The 846-nt window shown below is 55.4% G+C and overlaps 1 protein-coding gene across 1 annotated transcript in view; it reads right to left on the bottom strand.

The window, feature by feature from the left end:
- LOC111744295 overlaps positions 1-846 on the bottom strand; it is a 24,788-nt gene that overhangs the window by 5,510 nt on the left and 18,432 nt on the right. The window contains exon 4 of the mRNA XM_023534800.1: positions 402-612. Coding sequence (XP_023390568.1) covers positions 460-612 — 153 coding nt within the window. The 3' untranslated portion in view covers positions 402-459. The remainder of the gene's footprint in view (positions 1-401; positions 613-846) is intronic.

The raw sequence follows: 846 nt of genomic DNA, 5'->3' as shown, positions 1-846 counted from the left end.
CCTCGCCCCGCGCCCTGACCTTTCTCTGGGCTCCGGCCCGTGCTCTCCTCCAAGCGGTTCTCCAGGACGCGGTGGAGAGTTTCTTAAAATGTAAATAAGATCGTGTTTTGTCCTGACATAAAGTCTGTTTAAAGGCTCCATTTGCAAGTCAAATAAAGTCCAGGCTCCTTATCAGCGGCCAGGCCGCGGCGTGCCTGCTGACCAGCCCGGAGCCTGGACTTTGGCCCACGTCGGTCCCTCTCCTGCCCTGGCCACGCGGCTGCTGTTGGCGTGACCGACCCCCGCCCCTCCGACTCCTCAGGCCCGAGTCCTCCTGGTTTTGACGCCGCGGCTCAGCTGTGGGACCAGGACCGGGACCGGGACTGGGCTCCCACGACGCGGGCCACCTCCACCCTTCTCACCTCCTCGCCTTTCCTCGTGGCGTCTTCGATGATAGCACCGTTTCCTGTGTTTGTTTATTTAACTGGCTGCTCGTTTATTTGCTAGTCTTTCATCCGCCTCCCCACTTGGACAGGAGCTCCGGGATGAGCGAGGGGCCCGCTCGTCTGGCCCACCGTGCAGTCGCTGGCACCGGGAACCGTGCATGTGTTCTGGAAGCTTCCCAGGGCGTATCTGACAGTAAAAGACAGAATGATGATATAGACGAACGAGTACAGGAGTAAATACGTAAACGGACGAAAGACGTCAATTTCTTTCTTCCACGGGAGGAAACTTTAACCCATCGATCGTTTTCTTAGCTAGAGATAGAGCATCACACGCAGATGATTGCCATTTGTCATCAGCTTGCCTTCCTAAAAATGTAACTGTTGCCACTAAGTTTGGAGACCTCGTTTTAAAAAGTGATTT

The sequence above is a fragment of the Pteropus vampyrus genome, unplaced genomic scaffold (assembly GCF_000151845.1).
Source record: "Pteropus vampyrus isolate Shadow unplaced genomic scaffold, Pvam_2.0 Scaffold131, whole genome shotgun sequence".
NCBI classification, from domain to species: Eukaryota; Metazoa; Chordata; class Mammalia; order Chiroptera; family Pteropodidae; genus Pteropus; species Pteropus vampyrus.
Note: the sequence above shows the minus strand (reverse complement) of the source record. Positions and strands in the feature narration are given on the sequence as shown.